Source organism: Panthera leo, chromosome A1, assembly GCF_018350215.1.
Source record: "Panthera leo isolate Ple1 chromosome A1, P.leo_Ple1_pat1.1, whole genome shotgun sequence".
In the NCBI taxonomy this organism is placed as follows: Eukaryota; Metazoa; Chordata; class Mammalia; order Carnivora; family Felidae; genus Panthera; species Panthera leo.
This window is the reverse complement of record NC_056679.1, coordinates 110,078,190-110,097,932: the sequence shown is the minus strand read 5'-3', so window position 1 is coordinate 110,097,932 and position 19,743 is coordinate 110,078,190. Positions and strand designations below refer to the sequence as shown.

General features: G+C 49.0%; 1 protein-coding gene across 1 annotated transcript in view; it reads left to right on the top strand.

The window, feature by feature from the left end:
- The window catches only part of FSTL4 (follistatin like 4), a 209,270-nt gene that overhangs the window by 157,544 nt on the left and 31,983 nt on the right, over positions 1-19,743 (top strand). Inside the window, exon 7 of the mRNA XM_042955606.1 lies at positions 9,935-10,055. Coding sequence (XP_042811540.1) covers positions 9,935-10,055 — 121 coding nt within the window. The remainder of the gene's footprint in view (positions 1-9,934; positions 10,056-19,743) is intronic.

The window sequence follows — 19,743 nt, the reverse complement described above, 5'->3', positions numbered from 1 at the left end:
AAGACCATGAGCGAGAGTAAGGTGGGGGAAAAAGTTACAGAGAGGGAAGGAGGCAAACCATAAGAGACTCTTAAATACTGAGAACAAACTGAAGGTTGATGGGGGGTGAGGGAGAGGGGAAAGTGGGTGATGGGCATTGAGGAGGGCACCTGTTGGGATGAGCACTGGGTGTTGTAGGGAAACCAATGTGACAATAAATTATATAAAATAATAATAATAATAATAATAAATAAAAAATATAAATAAATAAATAAAAGTAAAGGAAGTGGAATGACTATATCTGAGGGTGAGTATGTTTTCAGTTTGATGGATTTCACCAAATCTTCCTCCAAAAAAGCTGTACCAGTTTACACTCTGCTCCAGGCATACCTTGGCAGATATGGCTAGTTTGGCTCCAACTACTGCAATAACATGAATATCCAATGAAGCAGATACTACAGTAAAATGAGTCAAATGAATTTTTTGGTCTCGGTACATATAAAAGTTATGTTTACGCTATACTATAGTCTATTAAGTAAGCAATAACATATGTCTAAAAAAAGTACATACTTAATTTAAAAATACTTTATTGCTGAAAGAATGCAAACCATCATCTGAGCTTTCATTGACTGGCAATCACTGATCACCGATCACCATAACATATATAATATTGAAAAAGTTTGAAAGACTGCAAGAATTACCACATGTGACACAGAGACACTAAATGAGTAAGTACTATTGAAAAAAAGGGCCCTAATTGACTTGTTCTACACAGAGTTGCCACAAACCTTCAATTGGTAAAGAAACACAGTATCTGTGAAGGGCAATAAAACGAGATATGCCCGTATACGGTTTTAAAACAGTGTATCCGGAGAAAATTCCTGATTGCAGGCCTTCCTGGTCCCTGAAATGAACCATGGAAGGAAATTTAATCAAATACTCCCTGGAGTGTTTCAAGGACAGCAAGAATGCCGATCGGCTGTCTGGGCTCTGAGTGTGGTTCGGGTCAGAGGAGCTGATAAGGCCTTCTCAGACCGGGGATTCATGACGGAGCATCTCCCTTGAAGGGTTGCAGGTTTCCCAGGTGCAGTTTCGAGGCAGTGTGGAACTTCAGGTTATGGCTGCAGTACAGTGTATCACCAGAGTCCCCTCCTGCCCCAGCCGGGCACACCAGGCCGATCAGGTGAGGACCCAAAGCCTGCAACCCACCAGAAGGTCCCGTAAGTCGCCACTTATCCTCATGATACCCTGGAGTCCTGGAGTCAACAGGTGTCTGCCGTCTGGGCTCTGGGGATGGACACGCTGGATACTCAGAGCACAGGCTCTGACATGAGCTTCCTGTTCCAAGTGTCTAGACACCCATGTGCGCTTGGACATTCAGGTTTGCCCCCAGGCCAAATGCTCGACATCCACACAACTGGGTCAGGATCCCCCTGATTGAATTTTGGAACCGACTGCAAAGTGAGAGGTAGCAATCCACACAAGCCCTCCCTCACTGTGACCTCAATTACAAGTTTGGGGAGTACACAAAACGACCTTCAGGCTGCATAATTTGCCAGAAGTTATCACAGAACTCGCTGAGAGCTATTATACTCGCAGTTATGGTTTATTACAGTGGAAGAGCATAGATTAAAATCAGCCACGGGGATACCTGGCATGTTCAGCAAGGTCTCTCTATTCTGGATGGTCCAAACCCCAACTGTTCTCAACAGTATGCCATTTCTGGGATCTCCACTCCACTCACAGACTCCTGGGATATGTGATCTGCAAGGCTTGGCAGAGTCTCACCCTGAGCATCTATAAGTTAGTGTCCAGCCAGTGATTCAAGGGCCCCCCTAAGAAATTTCCTTCAAAGCCCCATCCTCTCTGCTACCCCAGCTCACAAATTCTAGGTATCTCAAGAGACCTGTGTTCTGACCTCTTTTTCCATTGCTGCCGTTCTGTGAGTGCTGGTTGTCTGTGCTACGGTTTGGAAAATGCCCTCAAACAGAGAGCTGGAGAGAGTGTGGACATCATCTCATGTTTTCCTTTCTTAAAGATCAGAGACCGCGTGTTAAAATGTTGCTTCATATATTTAATCTATTTGTAGAGTTATGTTGGGTGTAAGTCTGATATCTGTTTCTCAGAATTTGAACTCCTTTATCCTCTGTTCATCGTTTCTTGTGTGGAAGCATCCGTCTGTACCATAGACTGAATGTTTATATCCCAGCAAAATTCATGTGTTCACACCTACTCCCCACTGTAAGGGTATTTGGTGGTGGGACCTGTGGGAGGTGAATAGGTCGTGAAGGTAGACCCTCATGAATGGGATTAGTGCCCTTATTAAAAGGGAGAGTCCCAGGGGCGCCTGGGTGGCTCAGTCGGTTAAGCGTCCGACTTCGGCTCAGGTCATGATCTTGCGGTTCGTGAGTTCAAGCCCCGCGTCGGGCTCTATACTGACAGCTCAGAGCCTGGAGCCTGTTTCAGATTCCGTGTCTCCCTCTCTCTCTGACCCTCCCCCATTCATGCTCTGTCTCTCTCTGTCTCAAAAATAAATAAAAATGTTTAAAAAATTTAAAAAAAAAAGGGGGGGAGAGTCCTGACCCCTCCCACCATCTGTGGTTACAGCAAAAAAAGAAAAAAACAACCTTCCAAGAACCAGGAAACAGGCTCTCAACAAACACCAAATCTGCCAACACCTTGGTCTTGAACTTCTGAATTTCTGGGGTTTATAAGAAAAAAAAAAATCAGCCAAGAGAAGAAGCCTCCCTCCGCCAACACCGCCCATGAGGCAGAATCCAGGAGGGTCCAAACGCAGCGCTTCCATTGTCCATCGGTGCAGTCACGAACGTGTCCTTTTCCCAGCGTTGCCATGTAACAGCATGCACAAAGTATCGCCAGCCAGGGAAGCTCACCCAAGCCTGGTGTCCAGAGCTTCTGTGAGAGCTTGACCACGTGTTGCTCACGTGGCTGACCTCTACCTCCTAGCCCCTGGGAGACAGAGCTGGTACTGCATGGCCAGAGCCCCCATCAGAAATCACATCGTTAGGCAGTCTAGTGGCCAAAGCCCCCAGGCGAACAAAAGCCAGACCGCTCTCTGGATAACATTACTTCTTGACTACCCTTCCCCTCAGGGCTCCCTGAGAGCCAGCACAAGTGGTTAACACACCTCCATTTGTTCAGCAAACACCAGCTGAGCCACACGTTGGGGACAATACGGTGGTACACAGAGAGATAAGGTGCTTCCGCTTTGGCAGTCACAATCACAGGGGAACCTGAAAATAAAAGCCAGGTCAGCCAGTGACCGCGTACTCCCTGCAATCCCAGGGAAGCCAGGAGCTCTCCCCATGGTGATTCCTCTCACTCCTGTGGCTCGCTGGCCTGGAGCTGGGAATAAGCAAGAGAACTGACCAACTTTGGGTTGCTCACACTGAACGTGACTGTCCATAGCAGCTCCACCCTACCCTAGATGTTCAGCAGCTACTTAGGGATTGCTTTAAGTTGCAGGGACTTCTTAAGAGAACTCTGAGCAGGTGCGTGCAGAGTGGCAAGAATGTTCTATAAGGGTCTGGAAGGAAGTGACCAGCACGGAGACCGCAGTGTGGGTCAGGGTGGTCAACTACAGAGGCATGGGGGTGGGAGGGCACATGAGGGCACACGCGCATGCTCATGTGTACTGTGTGTTCACGTGGATGTTTCTGTGTGCCCACTGTGATGCATCTGGTCCTTGCTTGGTCTGGATAATGGACATGTCTGAAGCCTGGTCACCACCAAGGGGTTGCGTATTGTTCAGTGTTTGGGTCCTTTGTGTTGAAACGTTCATGCAGGAGGGACACTGGGGTGAGTGGTTCTAGGGGCCAAATCGAACCAGCATGGGACAAAGATCCTCTCCTTGACTCTTTCCTCCCCAAAGAGAGCCAGGGCAGAGGGCTCCTGAGAAGGACTCCACTACTGAGAAAGGCAGGGTCGGAAAAGCTCTGAATAAATGGTTCTAAAGTGAGTCTTAACTTGTGGCGTTGACAGTATCATTAACCTAAACTCTAAAATCACCCTGGAGTCCTCGTGTTTCACATCTAGTCGCTAAATATTCAGCACTGATGGCTCATTTTCATATTACTTAGACCTGAGTCACATGTATCACTATGACAACCTCCCCCATCTACCCTCTGCTTAAATATTGTTTAATACTTAAGTCTCATTTAATTACTTTCTTTATTAAGGGCAGATACTTACAAAATAGCTTTTTAAAAGACAAAAACTATGCCTTTTAGTAAAATTGTCTCTTTCCCAAAGACAGATGTGCATCAGTACAAAGAATGGTCTAATCTGTCATCTGTTTATTTCTGGAAGGAACCTTGATTTTGCTAATACATTTTTGTGCTTCAGAACAACAACAACAAAAAAAGCCATCCATAAAAAGACAATTACAGAGATGCAATCAAGCATTGATAGCAGCATTCAGACACATCTCAAAGAACATTCAGGAGAGGAAGGATTGCAGGTTTAGTATTATGTAGCTTGTTATAAATCAATTTTTAAAGTAATTTCTTCGCATCCAATGAGGTAAATTTGATTTCAGTAGCCAGTATTCATGTTCCAGAAAACAATATGCATTTCGTTCTATGATTATATGATGCCTATTGTTTTAGCCCTGACACATTATTTTATTTATTGCCCAGTCAGCTTCTCCCCAGGGCCTAAGTCACAGGCTGGTAACGACTTAGGTGCTTGAAGGAGAGCCGTAACATATCCAGCATCCCATCATGCCCTTGAAGAACTGATGCACACCCCTCAGCACCTGAGTGATCGCTCAGGAGTTGTGCCCCTGCTGCCAGTAGAAATGAGGAAAAACAGACAGAGAGGTTAAATGACGTCGTTAGGGGCTCACCAGAAGTCATCAGCCGAGCCTGGCATGGCACGCATGGGCTTTTCCGTGTCTGCCTGCTGCTCTGGGTAGAGCCTTCTCTTTGGTCAATCCCAGCCTCTGTGGCTGGCCTGAAGAACACAGCATGGAGAAGGAGATGGGGTGGGGAAGCAGAGGCCACCCCATGCTGATCCCCCATGCTTGGGATCCCCCATGCTTGGGATCAGTTCTCTGCCTTCCTGCCAGCCGCCTCATTTTGACCCCATGTCTCTGAACACTCAGGTGGATGGGAAGGCAAGAGGTGGGTGCCCCAGTTTGCAAACCCAGAGAACCAGAACACAGTCCCTGCGGAAAGCCTCGCTCAGCGGCTTGTGCAATCCAGTTGCTGAATCACTACTGAGGGCCCAACAAACGCCAGGCCCCGTGCCAAGCACTGGGGGCACGGCAGGGAGCACCGTGCAGCACCAGAGTCCCTGCCCTCCCTGGGGAGCTCACATCCCAGTCGGAGGGAGACATACAAATGGTATGCTAAGTGGTAGTAAGTGCCAGAAAGAGAAAGAGAGAGAGGGAGAGAAAAGGGCAAGTGAGGGATGGGGGTGAGGGCTACAGGGAGGGCTCTCAACCCTATCTCAGCAGTTAACATTAGAGCAGACTTCAAGGAGGGGGTGCCAACCAGACTGACCGCCTTCGGGAGGACGGGACAGGATGCCTGGAGTGCGAGCAGGATGCCACAGTGCCAGTGTGGAAGGAGCAGGGGGGAGTGGAAGAAGGTGGGGATGGCAGGCCATCCCTGCAGACCCTCTAGAGCTGTGACTCGGAGAGAGGGGGGAGGGTCTGGCTGCCATGTGGAGGACAGAGCAGAGGGGAAGAAGTGGGGATCCCTGCTGTCCCCCAGGTGAGAAGATGGTGCATTGGGCCACCGGGTGCAGTGGAGGTGGTGAGAGAAAATCAGAATCTGCAGACCTTGTGAAGGAGAGCTTGCTTCCTCGCCCTATGGGGACTGGGCTTTTGTTTCATTCTCTATTTAAAAAAAATTTAATATTTATTTATTTTTGAGACAGAGAGAGACAGAGCATGAATGGGGGAGGGTCAGAGAGAGAGAGAGAGACAGAGGATCCAAAGCAGGCTCCAGGCTCTGAGCTGTCAGCACAGAGCCCAACTCAGGGCTTGAGTCCAAGAACCCCGAGATCATGACCTGAGCCGAAGTCGGATGCTTATCCAACTGAGCCACCCAGATGCCCCTTGTTTCATTTTCTGGCTTGGGAGTTTTATTTCTGAGGATTATACAAGACAATGTGTATGAAGCTTCCCAGCACAGAGCTAGGTCTTGAAGACTGTGAGCTGGTGTTATGACCAATCCATCACTTTGCGGTTGATTTGTGGAAACCTTGGCCTTGGCGCGCTTCTCAGCCTGAGCAACCTGTCATCCCCATTGACTGCACAGCCTCATCAAGGGGGCACCACAACCCGAGCCCGGCTTCAAGGGCCCTCCAGTGAGGAAGGGGTGTGGGTACAAAGGCTCAGGGAAGCAGGAGAAGGAAAGTGCCAGGGGGACCCCAGCACCAGACCCCCTGCTAGCAGCTCTGGTGTTGTTCTTTGGGATGGAGTCTGCCCTAGACCCAAGCAGGTGAGATATTCAGGGGCTCCCGAGGTAGGGACCGCACCCTACTTCCCTGCCCTCTTTTCAAGATGCCATCTTGCCACCAAGCCTCCAAGCAAAATCTATTTTCCTCCAGACTTAGGTTTTGACACACAAACAGCTTAGACTAGAAATATGTCAGCCCCAGAACTGACTAACCATTAACTTTTCATAAGCAACTCAGGTATGAACCCTTTATGACTCTGTTATGACACAGGACAAATCAGCTATCTGGTGTTTTATTTTTATTATGGAAGTGATAGGAATGGGGCTTTTTTAAGCAGAGCAATGCTTCAGAGAAAACTCACTGGGCTCTAGCAGCCCTCTCCAATATTTTACTCCATCGGGAATGCTGTTGTGTACTTTTTTTCCCCCCTGAAAATGCCTGCATCCATGATCCACCTTCCCTGCTGTGCCCTACCCCAAGCCTCTCTCTGGGCCTGCACTCCCTCACTGGGCTAATTAGCCAAAAAACATCTTGATGGGTCTCATGATGGTTGTGGTGGGGCGCCCTGGATGGTGAGCAAGGCAGAGGGTCAGCGTTTCCGGGAGCTGCTCTGCGGCTGCCCTCTGACAACCCTTTGTGCCACGGTGATTGATAGCCTTCCCTCCCTCCTGCCACCAGATTGCTTCTATGGAAAAGGGCACAGGGAATGGCAAGAGGGATGGTTTGGTGCTGGCTCTAGGAGGTCAAGGGGAGTTTTGCATATCCTGTTAATAAGACGAAGAAGTGCGCCTAGGTGGCTCAGTCGGTTAAACATTCAAGTCTTGATTTCGGTTCAGGTCTTGATCTCACAGTTTGTGATTTCGAGCCCCGCATCGGGCTCTGTGCTGACAGTGCAGAGGCTGCGTGGAATTCTCTCTCTCCCTCTCTCTCTCTGCCCCTCCCGCATGTGTGCTCACTCTCTCTCTCAAAATAAATCAATAAACTTAAAAAAAAAAAAGAAGAAGAAGAAAAGTAACACACCCACGTACGTCACACTTCTCACACTGGGAGAAGTATTCACGTGTGTTCTCTTGCCAGATCTCCCCAACACCCCAGGAGATGGGCAGGGCACAGGCAGGTGGAGAAACCAGAGCCCAGAGGGACGAGGGGACATTTGGTCAGTGACAGAATTCAACTAAAATCCGAGTCTCCTGAGCCCTGGTGCCGGACTTCGATCACTGCACAGCCCTGTGTTCTCACCAGGAAGCCAGGACCTCCTCCATCCTGTCAGTTCTGAGCCCCACCCCTCAAAGATGCGGAGTAGCTAAGTCCAGATCTGAATGAGGGGTGTCCCAGAAACACCCGGCAATACCACTCGCCGGCATGTCTGTATTTGGTGTCTGGCCAGGGCCCACACAGTGCCTGGTCCTGCAAGAGTGAGTGCATCGGACCCGACAGGCCCTGGGGCAGGCCTTCCTTGCCCATCGGATGCTCCTCAGGGACTCCGACCTGCCAAGGCCACCTCCTGCCCATCCTCCCCTCTACACTGGCCTAGAGGATCCCACACTGTGTGGCTGCAGAGGTCATAGAGTCTGGGCTTACTGAGTTTTTTCTTACTGAACCCCTGGCATCAGCCCCTCCTGGTTCTCTTTTATGTCCCTTCCCTAGTTTTTTGTCTGCCCTCATTTTCCTCAGGGTTCTGTTCCCCTTCTCAGGTTATCTAGGTCTCTGTAAGCTGCCTGGAAGTCTTTGGGGAAGGTGGATTTGAACCAGGGGTAGGCCAAGTCTCCCTGCAAGCCAAATCTGTTCTCCCACCTACTTTTTTAAATAAAATTTCAGTGGAGCTTAGTGGTGCTCATTAATGTATGTACTGTCATGATTATCTTTGTGCTACAAGGCAGAGTTGAGTAGTTAACACAAACCCTATGGCCCACAAGGCCGAAAAGATTTGCTGTCTGTCCCTTTAAGAAAAACTTTCTCGGTTTTTTTTAATTCCAGTTAACGCACAGTGTAATATTAGTTTCAGGTGTCTAGTAGAGCGATTCAACGCTTCCATACATCACGCAGTGCTCATCACAAGTGCCCTCCTTAACCCCCATCACCTATTTCACCCATCCCCCACCCACCTCCCTTCTGGTAACCAGCCGTTTGTTCTCTATGGTTAAGAGTCTGTTCGTTGGTTTGCCTCTCTGTCTTATTTTTTTCCCTTTGCTTGTTCATTTTGTTTCTTAAATTCCCCACATGAAGGAAAGCATATGGTATTTGTCTCTCGCTGACTTGTTTCACTTAGTATATATAGTCTCTAGCTCTACCCATAGTTTTGCTAATGACAAGATTTCATTCTTTATGACTGAATAATATCCCACTGGAGACGCGTGTACCACATCTATTTTATCCACTCATCAGGTGATGAACACTGGAGCTGTTTCCCTATCTTGGCTGTTGTAAATAATGCTGCTCTAAATATCAGGGTGCGTGTATCCCTTTGAATCGGTCTTCTTGTATTCTTTGGCTGAATACCTTGCCGTGCGATTGCTGGATCATAAGCTACTTGTACTTTGAACTTTTTGAGGAACCTCCATGCTACTGCCCACCGTGGCTGTACCACGTTGCATTCCCACCGGCAGTGCAAGAGGGCGCCTTTTCTTCCACACCCTCAGCAGCACCTGTTGTTTTTTGGGTTGTTGATTTTAGCTCTCCTCGCGGGTGTGAGATGATACCTCATTGTAGTTTTGGTTCACATTTCCCTGATAAGTGATGCTGAGCATCTTTTCATGTGCCTGTTGGCCATCTGGATGGCTTCTCTGGAGAAATGTCTGTTCGTGCCCTCTGCCCATTTTAATTGGATTATTTGTTTTGGGGGTGTCGAGTTTTGTAAGAAATACTTGCCAGCCCTAAACAAGGCTGCCCGCCAGAGCTTCTCAGCAGGTGGGTGAGAAGCCCAGGAAACCAACCGAGCAGACCCAGGATTAGTAGGAGGGGCAAACGAGCCCAGTGATTAGAAATTGAGGGAGTGTGTGGGGAAGGTATTCAAGCCTGGCCTCACAGGCTGAATAAGGCGTTAAGTGAGTATATCAGGTCGAGGCAAGCAACACGGAAGAGCGACTGGGTCCCCGCTGCCCGGGCCATCACAGCCTCGCAGGCAGCTCGGCTACAGTGTAGCAGGATTCTCACGCAGAGTGACGGGACGCCGAGGCTTGTCTGTCCAGGAAGCAACTTGATTCGTCCTGCCGGCACGAGCTCAGTGGGTTCGTACCAAAAAAACTGAGTCTCAAGTGCAGCGGGGTGTAGCTTTTATGCAATTTCTACTTCTTTGTCTCCTATATTTGGTGACATATCGTCTGATTGGACACAGTGCAAGTTCCAGAGTCATGTTGATTGGGCCACGTTGCCTGCCTTTGTTCTCAGGAGGCCTCCACCACATTCTTGAGGGAGGGGCTCTACCACAGCAGGGTTTCTGTTTTCTTGGAAAAGTAGGAGACCTATCTATCCTTTCCGGCCTACTCAGTGCAAAGACCGACCTCCTTGTCTTCCTCACCCTGTGCAGGACTTTGGAGAGGATGACTCCCTCTACATCACCAAGGTGACCACCATCCACATGGGCAACTACACCTGCCACGCCTCCGGCCATGAGGAGCTCTTCCAGACCCACGTCCTGCAGGTGAATGGTTAGTAAATGGCTCCATGCATGTCGTCCCTTCAAAGCGTTCCCGAAATGCTGCTCACAGCACTCCTCCCCGTCCCGTACTCTATCTTAAAGATTGTCTGAGCCCCAAGTATCTCATCCCTGTAGTAAGTAAAGGGCAACAGTGGAGAAAGGGCAGTCTGCCGACTAGTTTCTCCGTATGACTTCACCCGAAGCCTTCTTTGATGAGATGATCCCAGTGCAAGGGGGTGAGCTACTCAGGCAAATCACACTCAGCAGCTGGGGCTCTAGTGGAGTCCCCATAGAATGTACCGGTGCCTCAGCGACAGCCAGCTGCTGTGCTCTTGGACCCACTGAGTAGCTGACACTGTCTACAACACAACATTCCTCTCCCAGGTGGTGTTCACCCGAATCACCTGTCAAGTGGGGAGGCATTACCTCTTACACCAGGGCCTGCTTCCCGTATGCCTCCCTAAGAGGCTCAACAAGCCTCAGTTGAGACCAAGCTAAGACAGAACCTGAGCAGGCTTGGGACATTTTTATTGCTTCTCACAGACCCCCCGTGTTTCCAGGACTCCTAGAAATTGAGAAGAATAAGCTCCTCCCGATGACAACACAAGCCATTGAAATAGCCAGTGTTTTCTGAGCACTTAGGCTGGCCAAGCCCTGTGCTAACACGTCATGTAGACTTCACCAGTCAGTGTATTTTAACCCACGTTATAGATGAATCTCTAGGTAAGGTCACTTATCTTCAGCCACACCACTGGTGGGTGTCTTCCTAGACCCAGGACCATGCTTTGACCTCTGTGTCACACCACTGGATGCCCCAACCTGGCCATTTCAGCCATCAAGACAAGCAGGCCATCACAGTGCCGTGGTCAGCACCCCACAGAAGTTAGATTCATCCAGCCAAGCCCAGCGGGGCTCCACTTCGACCACTGAGCAGGGCGTTCAAGTATCACGGCAGTGTGGAAACTCCAAGTCTGCCCTAGATCTTTTGTGCCAGCTGGTGGCCGGGGCTTCTGCTCTGAGATAAAGTGAGCAAGGTGTTAAGAATGATTACATAATGAGGCTCCATTTCACTTACCTCTGGAATCATGGTAACAAGCCATTTAAGGACAACTGGGGTGAGCTCAGCTGGTGTCTACATTTACCCTGCGGGATGTTGTAGGATTTTTATAGCCATACATGCCTAGGCCATATCTTAGTATTTCCCTTACCCTGGGACATACTTAATTCTTTGGGGGTTTGCAGCTGTGCTTGCTGGCTTAAATCCAGGCCTACAATGAAGTCACTGGATTTCTCCAGAAATAACCCAGGGGTTCCTAGTTACAACTAGGTGAGTTAACCCAGACTAGGTTCAGAGGCCACTGTCCAGTGTAGCCAGCAGGCAGTGTCTGGGGCTCCCTGGCACCAGGGGCTGCTCCAAGGGCAGAGCACGTGCTCTGTAACAGAAAGAGGGCTTTTCCCTCTAAACCTGGCAAGGAGTGCCCGGCGTGGTACAATGTCGGTGACCGCTTGGTTGTGAAACAACTCGACATGGCTCACCCCAGGTCCTTCGGGTCCTCCGATAAACCTGGACAAGGCAAATGAAGCAGTATTCACAGATTCTTAGCCTTTTATATCCTGACCCCACTTCACAAGAACGAGGGGCTTAGTGAGCTTGAACCTCTTCTCCTTTATTTCTTACAAAAGAACCTCTGAGGAGGGGGAGGGGAGCCACCTGCCAGGGAAACTGAGTGCCTCACAGGTGAGAGCCTGTACTTGCCCTGGGCCTCTGGAAGGGACTGTGTGGTCTTAGATGACTTCATATGCTAACTGGCAAGTCCATGGTGCTAAGGGCAAGTCCATGCCCTTCTGCCCCATGTCTCCCCAGACTTGTGAGTCTGTGGTCATGATGTGGGTGAGTCTGTTAGTCACACCCAGTGCTGAATCCAAGAGCAAAGCCCAAACCCAGAAGCACCATGAGGTACCCTCAGCTCCAGCTAGAGAATGAGCCCCTCCCTCCAGATGGGAAGTAGGCTATGCAGCTGTTCAGTCCCTCCCTGAACACCTCCCACCCACACCCACCGGCCCCACCATGACCTAGTCTCCACCGAAGAGGCTGCTTTTGGCCCAGGGGAGTCTACATAAAGCAAAACCAACCGCTGAGAACCAAAAGAGGCCACTTGAGATCTATTTCCTAACTGCGGAAAGATTTAAGGCTTCTCTTCCAGCGGAAACACGATCAGTAGTCAGGAGCATGCTGGGATCTTGGTGATCAGGGTTTTTTTGTCATTAAATTGACCCTTTGTGCTTGGCCCCATGACAGCCAGGTGAGGCCACTGGGGGCGGGGGTGGGGGGGCGCCTCTAGCTGCAGGAGCTCATGAAGTTCTTGGGTTGGGCTGACTCCCAGCACTTGGGGGTGACGTGTGGGTCCACTAGCCAGCTCCCTCATGGAAGCACCATGCTCAAGTAGGTGGAGTTGCCTCCCAGAGACCTAAGTCCACTGCCTGCTGACCTGGAAATAAGAAGCAAGGTTTTCCGAGTGTTAGAGAAGTTAAGCTCTGTGTCAGACTGAGAGGGAAAAAAGTTGTATTTGTCTGGGAAGACAAGATGTTGAAAATAGAATGGTGTGAAAGACACAGTTAGGAAAGCAAATGCTGAATACCTGTGGTGTGGCATCCCCGTTTCATAAAGGAGGTGACTGGAGCTCAGAGGGATTCGGTGGTCTCAGGATCCCAGCCCTGCAGTTAGGAACTGCAAAGCACATCTTGACTCCAAAGCCCAGACTCTTAACACCTGCCCTGCCCTGCCTTACCCTACCCCTCCTTACCAGGGCATCATGTTCTTGCTATTAAAGAATCCAGATGGTGGATGCAGGTGTCAGCCACACACTGTGGAGGACAGGGGACAGGCATCCTGCCTCATGTCCCTCTGCCCCTCGTGCTGAGCTCAGGCCTGGCCGAAAACAGCTGGCAGCCTGAGCACATGATGAAGGAGCTACAGCAGGGAATGTAGGGCCAGCCGGGCCTCAGCAGGACTGAGGTTGGCAAGCCATGTGGCTCGCTTGTCCAGCTCAGCTGGGGCTCGGCCCATCACAGTGGAGACTCCCGATGCTGCTTCAGGTCCCAGGAAGGCTGGGGTGCCATGCAAGGCTCACAGTGGCACCAGACGCAGGGAGCTTTGCAGGCTGCAGCGTGGTGCCAGAGGCTTCCTGGCGGAGCCCCTGGGAAGCTGAGGAGGCACCCTTGGTGCTCACGACAGCAGGAATGCTGCCTTGCTCAGGAGTCTCCTGAGGAAGTGGGAGAGAAGGCAGGAGGAAATTCATCCCTGGGATTGGTTCCCTTTTGTCATTCATCCCAAGCATGATTGAAAACCATGAAGATCCTGAGCTGCCTGGTTAGAATTCGGTGCTGTTGCCCAGCAGTGCTGCAGGAGGTCTGGTTCAGTCCCCACTTGGCCCGGAAGCTGGCCTGTGGCTTACTGAGTGGAAGCTGTGTGTGGACACACAGTCAGGGAGCGATGTTCTGTGTCCATTCCTCCAGATAGTTTCTCTTCAACCAGAGGGAAGGGGTTGGGGGGATGAAGAAGGGAGGACAGAGGGCCCCGCCTAGTTAACTGCTTCTCTGAGTGCTCCGAAGACTCCAAGCCAATGGGCAGAGGTGCTGGGGAGTTCACATGTGGCTGGTGGGCAAAGGCACAGAGATCCCACTCCAGGGGGCAGGAACTGGGTAGGGCTTTCCAGCCTAGGCACGGTGCAGCTCCCATCAGGCGACAACTCTGTCACACAGTCAAGAGCTGAACTCTGAGCCAGAGAGACCTGGGTTCAAGTGCTTTTGGCATACAAAGAAGGCAAGTGAACATACTTATAAAATGGGAATAACAGTAGTACCTCTTGCCTTATCAGCCTGATGAGATCTGCTATATCTAAAATGCTCAGAAAATGCCTGTTTACTGTCCAGGGTGGGACAGATATGGGAGAGATTAGGGGTTATCTCAGCCATATTTCACTACAGTTTGTGGACACAGATGGTCTGAGCTGATGGCCCCTCAGAGAGCCTCCAATCCATTATACAGAGGGGAAAATCAGGGCCCAGAGAAACTTGCCAAACCAGGGATAAAATACTTCTTTCTGGAGCTGCCCCACTCCCTGATGGCAGGGGCAGGACCCCATATACAGGCTGGGCCACCACCTTCTGGGGCTTCTCCATCCACAGCTCTGCCTTGACCTGGTTGGCCTCTCTCAAATTATTAGTATGACTTCCCCGTAGACCAGGCCTCCCAGAGATGAGGCCCAAACACTGACATGATTTATAACTTCATGCAAACCTCCTGCATTGCCTTCATAGGAAGGAGGGAGACCTTCAGACATAAATGATTAATCCATTAAAATAAAAACACACTCGAACTCCCCCACGGTTCAGACAAGTAAGGATTCTTTCTCAAAACACAATAATAATCTCCCAAATCTGTTTATTACTCCAGCTTGGTACTATTGTGAATGTGCCTCTTACTTAGGACATGTTTATGCTGCCTTTCACCTTGGAAATGATCCATGCTTCCCAAAGAAAACGGGCCTTTGTGTTACATATTCAAATGTTTTCATTGGAGGGTTTTGCAAATTTAAAAGAAAGTGAATGTGTTTACCCAGAATATATTAATTTCAAATGATTTTTTGGTGTGTGAATTAATACAAAGGAAGAGGGGAGATGAGGGCCAACGGAAAACAGGTGGGTCTTTGTTGCTGGCAGGAATTTGTGTGTCCCCACCACCCGCTCAGTCTCTCACAATGAAAATGTAGGACTTTTTCTGACTGGGCCCCATCCAAGTGGGGGCCAGGGCCACCAGGGTCTTTGACGCCTCCATGCCCAGTCAGCTTCTCCGGCTCTCCTGTCCTGGCAGGAGGCTGGGTCCAGAGCCCTGGCTCTAGTAGGATTCACATGTTCTGCCCAAGGTGATCAGGGGCTTCATCCAGAGCCTGGGCCTGTTCCCCACCAGCTGTAGGATTGATGGCTGTGTCACCACACAAGGAGGACAGTTTGGTTCTGAGGGCAGTGAATAAGCTCCCACCCCACTGATGAGATGATTTTTTTTTTTTTTCTTAAACATTGTCCTGTCAGTTTTCCAGTTAGCAAGTGGTCGGGTCAGGGCACGATGGGCTTCTCAGCGGAGCTTGTGCAAGGCAGTGAGCGAGGAAGACCCAAGGGGCCTAGGACTGTGCACAGGGTCCCTAGCTGTCCCGCTGTTGTCTCCTCCATGCCAGTCCAGCAGGACAAAGGAGGGGAGGCCTGAGCCAGCAGCTTCCTGGCCCTGAGAGCCTGCAGTCTGTGTTCACGGTGACCTGGGTCCTGCCACCCACCTGCCTTACCTCTTGGCCCCCACCCCGCCCCAACTGCTACAGCCCATGAATTTGCACTGATTGTTCCCTTGGCTGACAATGCTTCCCCCTCCTTTGCTGCCAGCCCCTCGTGATCCTCCAGGTGTCATAATCTGTATCCCACAGATACGTACGAGTCTCCTGCAGGCCATTCACAGGCCACGTGTTGGAAACCCGGCAGTGAGCAGGCCAAAATCTCTGTCCTCTTGGGGCAAGTCAGAGGGTGCTAAATACTCAGGAGGAGAATGGAAAAACATATAGGGATAAGGAAAGTCAGATGAAAGGTAGAAATGGGAGAGGGGATGGCAAGTGAAAGCCTTACTGAAAAATTGACATCTCTGACATCTCTGTCAACTTGCTGGGAAAGTCACCAGTCCCTCCACAGGATCTTGGTCTGAGCAGCTGCAGGGTGGAGTGGCCATTTTCTGAGACAAGAGGAGGTTGGAGGAGCAGGTTTGGGGAAGAAAGATCGGGAGCTCATGCAGACATGATAAATGCTAAGGTGTTGTGCACCCGGTTGGGTTTCTGAGCTTGAAGGTGAAGGGACATCCGGGACCAAGGAGGTGCGGTCAGCTGTGCCAAATAGTACAGATGAGGACAGAGAACTGGACACTGGGGGCAGGGTTGGCATGTGGGGGTCGTTGGAGAAGAGCCGTTTCTGTGGCGTGGTGGGGAAAATCTGATGGGACTGGCTCAAGAGGCCATGGAGGAGAGAAATTAGAGCCCCCCAAATGTGGACATCTTTTCAGGGTGCTTCCAAGGAGAAAAATTGGACAGTATCGGGGAGTGAAGGTGGGGGAAAGAGGTTTGGGTTTGTTTCTTTTTTCCCAAGGTGGAAATTAAACGCTTCTCATGGGCTGATGAGAAGAATCGTTAGAAAGGGGGAGAATGCTGCAGGAGTAGGAGGGATGTGCTGGGGCAATGTGTCCTGGAGGGGTGAGGAGGCATCGCATCTGGGGACGTAAGACTCACAACGGGACAAAGGAAGAAGAAGGCTGGCGGTGGTGGTGAGAACCAAGGGGTGCCTGCCCCACGTACCAGCCCACTTCAGAGGAGGAAGAGGTGAGAGAGAGAGCCAAGTCCCCCTAAGAGGCTGCAGGAGAAACCATGTCGCCAGGTTTCCATTTGAGCGAGAAGGTGAAGGAACGTTCATACAAGAGTTTGAGGATATAGGACATTTTGCTGATGGCTGAACATGAGTTCCAGAAGATACAACCGAAGGTTTTGGGGATGAGGGATGCCCCAGAAGCCCAGACTTCTTGTGAATACTGACATGCTCCTGAATCAGGGGCAGGATGAAGAGTGTCCTAACCACCTCCATTTGCATAGTTGGGGCCAGACTGGGAAGGGTGAGCCTTGGAAGATGGAACATGCAGAGTTCTGAGACGATGGAGGCCACAGGAAGTGTTGTCTTAGCCCCAGGATGATTGTGGCTCACAGAGACCCATGGCCAGCAGGGGGCGCCTCTCACCATGAGAACATCTGAGCAGTATTTCAACCGCTGCCAGTGCAGGTGTCTTTGCCCAGTAGACATTTATGTATTTTTAAGTGAATGACTCATTCCACACCCTTGACTTTCAGTCACGTTTACCTTTGTTCTAGAATGGTGCCATGCATTTCAGTCCACAGTTAGCCCTGAATTGTCGTTTTCCAAGTCAGAACTGACTCAAGATCTCACCTGGAACCTGATAGGTAGAAGCAAATCCTCCAGCCCCATCCCAGACCTCCGGGACCAGACCCTGCGCGGTGGTCCCGGTGTAGTTTTAACAAGGCCCCCAGGGGATGCAGATGCACGCTTCAGTTTCAGAACTTCATGGGTCCACAGATGGTATCAAAGGTCAGGGCTGAGGCAAAGGACTGTCTTCAAGGCTGGTACTGACCACTGGCCATCTATCTGAAGAAACCAGTCCACACACCCCTGGTTTAGATTTACCAGATCAATAGACAAACCTCCCATCAATTGAGGCATGGGCACCATGGGTGTATGGAAGGTCAGTATTTCCTTTGTGAGGTGGAGAGTGGCTCCTACTGGGTTCTTTAAGTCTTCCCAGACCCCTGTCCCCGTGCCCCAAAAGCTCCCCCAGCCCCCACCACCCTGTAACGCTTATCACATTTGGAATTCATTGTTTAATCACCTTCCCCGGGACAGAAGGCTCCGTGGGGATATGGACCAGTCCCATCTTCATTCTTCTGTCCCTAATGCCGGCCACCGCGTGGTATTTAATAAATGTTGGCTGCGTATAATAAATTGACCGAGCTTTGTAAAACCAATCCAAACCATTAATGTGGTGCCTGACCCAGAGGTGGGGATTCCCTCAGCAGTCTCCTGCCTCTCCCCACCCCTTCCCTGACCCACCCCCCCCCCCCCGCCTTGCAACGTTTGTTATTGTCCTACTTGGTAATATCTGGTGTGAAAAAGTGCCCGTCATCGCTGTTGTTTTTCAAAATTTACTCAGCTGTTCTTGCACATTTTTTCTTCTGGGTAAGTTTTAGAATTCTTTTGTCAAGACCTCACCAACTGATTTGAGTTGCAATTAGATTAAAGGTATGGTTTAATTTGGGGTATCTCCTTTCTTAACCCCAGTACATCTTCCTATCCCAGAAAGTCTCTCTACAACTACTCAAGTCTTTTTTTATGTCCTCAGTGAGATTTTACCATTTTTTTTTTCACTTAGGTCCACCGTATTTTCTGTCTGGTCGCTGTCAGTAAGTAAGCTATTAGTTGTGTATGTTTTGGTACTGGCCCCCGTATTGCATTCACTTATTAAACCTTAGTACTTTTGGGTTCATTATCGGGAGCATATCCAGGTAAAATACATTTTTTTCTCCATCCTTTTAATATTTGTGCTTCTCATTTCTTGCCTTCAATTGACTGTCACACCTGCTATAATGGTGAGTCTGATATTGCCTTCCTGCCTTTTCATTTTTTCTTTTTTTTTTCCAACTTAATATTTCACCAATCTGAAAAGAATGGTGCTGTTTCTTCTTTTTATAGAGATATTCCTCATTGTAGGAAGCGAGTATGATTCTGTTCCTATTTTATTGAGGTTTTTTTCCTCCAAGAAATTGATTTTGCATTTTTTTCAAAAGCCCTTTCAGTGCCTAGCAAGAGAATCAAATTTTGACTGCCTGTGATTTTGGATGTGATTAATTATAGATTTCCTGATAGTTAGCCACTGAAACATATTATACTTGGTCATGGTATGCGCTTTTATTACCATGCTAGACTTGATTTGCTAATACGTCCCTTGGGATTTTGGTTCATCTAGTCCTAAGTGAGCTAGGTCTGTAGTCATCCTTTTTGTGCTCTTTGGCAGGTTTTAGTGTCCAGGTTATACTAGCTTCATGACCTAATTTGCAACATCTTCTCTGTCATAGGCTATAGGAATGATCCTTTCCTTCAACATAAGAAAGAACCTTCCTATGAAACTAGTCAGGGTGACTTTGGGTTAGTAGCACTTTTTTCCAACCACGTTACTGATGTATAATTGATATACAAAAAAACTACACGTCCTGAATGTATACAGTTGGATGAGCTTGCACATACGTGTGTACCCACGGTACTGTCACCACGATCCCGGTAATACACATAGCCATCACCTCCAAAAGTTTCCTTGTGTCCCTTTGTTTTTGTTTTTTAGTTTTTTGTTTCTGGTAAACATGTGTAACTTGAGAGCTATCCTCTCAATGGATTTTTAAATGTACAGTACAATATTGTTGACTTGTAGGCCATGTGCTATGCAGAAGATCTCCAGGGCCCATTCATCTAGAATAAGTGAAAAGTAGCACTTGAAAGTTTTTTAAATAATCTCTTCTTGACTAATTCGTGTTGGTACTTTTAAGTTTCTTTTTCTTTCTTGAAGTATAATTGACATACAATAGCCTATTAGTTTCACTAGTACATCATAGGAATTCAATATTTTGGTATGTTATGAAATGATCCCCATGATAAATCTACTTAATAACCAGGAATGGTGGTTACGATATTATTGACTGTATTCCCTATGCTGTCTCTTACATCCCTCCACTTATTTTATAACTGGAAGTTTGTACCTCTTCATCCCCTTCACCGATTTTGCCTACTCCCCAACCTGTCTCTGCTCTGGTAACCAGCAGTTTTTCCTGTATCTGTGAATCTGTTTCTGATTTGTTTGTTGGTATGTTTTGTTTCTTAAATTCTAGGTATAAGTGAAATCATATGGTATGTGTCTTTCTCTGTCAGATTTCACTCTCTCCTTTCACTTAGCAGAATACCCTTCAGGTCCTTCATTGATGTCACAGATGGTAATATTTTATTCTTTTTTAGGGCCGAGTAATGTTGTATTGTATATATGCCTCATCTGCCTTATC